Source organism: Mandrillus leucophaeus, unplaced genomic scaffold (assembly GCF_000951045.1).
Source record: "Mandrillus leucophaeus isolate KB7577 unplaced genomic scaffold, Mleu.le_1.0 Scaffold22, whole genome shotgun sequence".
Taxonomy (NCBI): Eukaryota; Metazoa; Chordata; class Mammalia; order Primates; family Cercopithecidae; genus Mandrillus; species Mandrillus leucophaeus.
Genome location: NW_012102254.1, coordinates 1,756,941 through 1,760,640, shown reverse-complemented (window position 1 = coordinate 1,760,640; position 3,700 = coordinate 1,756,941). Strand labels below are relative to the sequence as shown.

Genomic DNA, 3,700 nt, shown 5'->3' with positions numbered 1-3,700 from the left:
TTTTTTTTTTTTTGAGATGGAGTCTTGCTCTGTTACCCAGGCTGAAGTGCAGTGGCATGATTTCAGCTCACTGCAGGCTCCGCCTCCCAGGTTCACGCCATTCTCCTGCCTCAGCCTACTGAGTAGCTGGGACTACAGGCACCCGCCACCATGCCTGGATAACTTTTTGTATTTTTTTAGTAGAGACGAAGTTTCACTGTGTTAGCCAGGATAGTCTCAATCTTCTGACCTCATAATCTGCCTGCCTTGGCCTCCCAAGTGCTGGGATTACAAGCATGAGCCTCCGTGCCTGGCCCACAGCTGGCTAATTTAAAAAATTTTCTGTAGACACAGAGTCTCGCTATGTTGCCCAGGCTGGTCTCAAACTCTTGGGCTCAAGCAATCCTCCTGCCTTGGCCTCCCGAAGTGCTGCGATTACAGGCACGAGCTACCATGTCAGCCCAGCATCATTTTTTTAAAAAGGGCATCCAGCCAGGGCTCACTGGACACTCCAGCAAAACCTTTAATAAGAAAAACAGAAAGTAAATCAAACAAACAAACAAAAAAAAGGAATTTGGGCCAGGTGCAGTGGCTCATGCCTATAATCCCAGCACTTTCAGAGGCTGGGGCAGGCAAATTGCTTGAGACCAGGAACTTGAGACCAGCCTGGGCAACAAGGTGAAACCCTGTCTCTATGAAAAATACAAAATTAGCCAAGCATGGTGGCACATGCCTGTAGTCCCAGCTACTCGGAGGCTGAGGCAGGAGAATGGCGTAAACCCGGGAGGCGGAGCTTGCAGTGAGCTGAGATCCGGCCACTGCACCCCAGCCTGGGCGACAGAGCGAGACTCCTTCTCAAAAAAAAAAAAAAAAAAAGAATCAAGCTAGCATGCAGCCACCAGTTCTAGAAAAAGCAGCTCAGAAAATGAGAGTAGGGATGGAGTGAGTTGCCAGAAAGAGGCAGAGGTGATTTGTCACAGAAATAATACACGGCAATTTCCATAACCTGGACAACAAGAGTGTTGTGATGAAAAGGGGCCCCCTAGGACCATGTGTGGTGGAGAAGAGAAGACCCACCACAAACCACATCACCCTGAAGACCCTAAAGGCCTCCCAAGAGGAAGGGGCATGAGAAATTCTCAGCTCCCTCTCAGAGATGAAGCTTTTAGGAAGATCAGCAAATCAGAATGACGTGAGACTTCTCCACAGCCACACTAGAAGCCGTAAGACATCAGAGGGATGTTGTAGAAGTTCTAAGGGAAAAGCACTTTCCACCTAGAATTCTATACCCAACCATCAAATGTGAGGATTAAAAAAAGACACTTCAGACATGCAAGGTCTTACTCAATTTACCTCCCCAAGCACCTTTCTCAGGAAGTTACTGGTGAATGTGCTTCAACGAAACAAATCAGTAAGTCTAGGAGAAGATGATGTGGGATCCATAGGCAGAACATTCAACCCAGGAGAGAGAAGGGCAATGGCTGTACTACAGGCACAGATTGTAGCTGGGGACAGAGAACTCCGGAAGGCATGACTCCAAGAAGGAAAAGGAAGGGAAAGAACAGACCCTGTGTTTGACTATATAAGGTTGGGGTAGAGCCCTTTCCCACAGACACCCCAGCTCAACCCTGTTCCGCCCTTCCATCTGACTAGGGGGGCCAACACACAGGTGGAATCCCCTTAACTCAGGATTTGGTGGGTTCCTGCAACAACCAGTAATGCTGGGCAGGACTCTCTCCACACCAGGAAAAATCACATTTACTAAAGACTTAGGCAACCTGATGCCTGTAACTTCTGGGGTGGCCAACAATACAAGTATCCAGAGGGAAGTCCTGCAGGGTCAAGTGTGGCCACCACATGCCCAGAGGGAAACTCCTGGCCCACATCCAGTCTCTCGCTTCTTCCTGCATAGCTGTTGTAGACTTCCTCCCAAGGGCTGGCACCCAGGGCATCTGGGGCACACACACCCTGCCTTCCCCTCCAGATGCCTGATGAGCAAAGGCACAGATGTGGGTGGGCTCCCATGTGTCACTCCCAGCTGTCACCAGGGTGTCACACTCACCGCCACATGTCCCCCCTCCTCACTAAGGAATCGCCGGACGTCACGGAGAGCTGCCAGGGCACACTGCCTTCAGGAGAGAAAACACAGGGTCAGCCCAGCACCCGACCCTGGCTGCAGGAGGGTGGCCAGGGACACACGACAGGAGGAGACATGACAGGAGAAGGAACAGTCCCAAGATCTCTTGCTCTCTTTTCAAAATTTCTCTTGTCTTTCCTCCGCATAATGTTCAGTGTTTGGCTAACTCTGCTCCTGTGAGGTGGAAGGCTATATATTCTTGGCCATTAGCAACATTTTTTAAGCACTACGTTTCTGTATTTTTCCTCATCTTCTCATTGTGTGCAAATCCATGTTGTCATTGTGCCATATTCATGATTTCTAATTGTCATATATTTTCCCTGATTATCAAAATAGGCTTCCTTTTTTTTTTTTTCTGAGACTGAGTCTCGCTCTGTCACCCAGGCTGGAGGGCAGTGGCGCGATCTTGGCTCAGTGCAACTTCTGCCCAGTTTCAAGCCCTTTTCGTGCCTCAGTCTACTGAGTAGCTGGGATTACAGGCATGCACCACCACACCCAGCTAATTTTTGTATTTCAAAATAAGCATTTTTAAAAGCAGCCGTTTTCTTGTGTGCATGTCAGGAGTTGGTGGTGGGGATGGGAGGAACGCTAGTGCTGGCCCTCAGGCAGTGTTAGGCTTAATGCTCAACTTTCTTTCCTGAAAGAGAATTCCCCAAACCACCCCTTCTGGGGGAGGGTTCTGCATCTCTGCTTCTATCATATGCATACCCTCCAGAATGGTAATCCCCCACCTATGACCGAACACTGACTATACAGTTTTCAGATCTTTTTTTTTTTGAGATAAGGTCTCGCCCTGCCACCTAGGCTGGAGTGCAGTAGTGGGATCATGTCTCACTGCAACCCAAACTCCTGGGCTCAAGCAGTCTTCCTGCCTCAGCCTCCAGAGTAGCTGAAACTACAGGGGTATGCCACCACACCTGGCTAATCTTTAAATTTATTTTAGAGATGGGGTCTTGCTATGTTGCCCAGGTTTACACAATCTTTATAAGTTCTCAGCTTTTTCATTTATTGCTGCAAAATGGATTGACACATAAGGATTTTTTTTTTTTTTTTTTTAGACAGAGTATTACTCTCTGTTGCCCAGGTTGGAGTGCAGTGGTACAATCTCAGCTCACTGTAACCTCCGCCTCCCAGGTTCAAGCAATTCTTGTGCCTCAGCCATCCAAGTACCAGGGATTATGGGTGCTTGCCACCACATCTGGCTAACTGTTGTATTTTCAGTAGAGATAGGGTTTCATCATGTTACCCAGGCTGGTCTCAAACTCCTGACTTCAACTGATCTGCCCACTTTGGTCTCCCAAAGTGCTGGGATTACAGGCGCGAGCCACTGCGCCCAGCCAGGATTGTTCTCATCTTTTCTTTTTGAGACGGAGTCTCACTCTCTCTCCCAGTCTGGAGTGCAGTGGCGCGATCTCGGCTCACTGCAAGCTCCACCTCCCGGGTTCACACCATTCTCCTGCCTCAGCCTCCCGAGTAGCTAGGACTACAAGCGCCCGCCACCACGCCCAGCTAATTTTTTGTATTTTTAGTAGAGACGGGGTTTCACTGTGTTAGCCAGGATGGTCTTGATCTCCTGACCTCGTG

The 3,700-nt window shown here is 49.1% G+C and overlaps 1 protein-coding gene across 6 annotated transcripts in view; it reads right to left on the bottom strand.

The window, feature by feature from the left end:
* Nucleotides 1–3,700, bottom strand: part of PFKFB4 (6-phosphofructo-2-kinase/fructose-2,6-biphosphatase 4) — a 42,216-nt gene that overhangs the window by 20,850 nt on the left and 17,666 nt on the right. For all 6 annotated transcript variants that reach the window (XM_011980980.1, XM_011980981.1, XM_011980982.1 and 3 more), the window contains one exon: nt 2,042–2,108. In XM_011980980.1, coding sequence (XP_011836370.1) covers nt 2,042–2,108 — 67 coding nt within the window. The remainder of the gene's footprint in view (nt 1–2,041; nt 2,109–3,700) is intronic.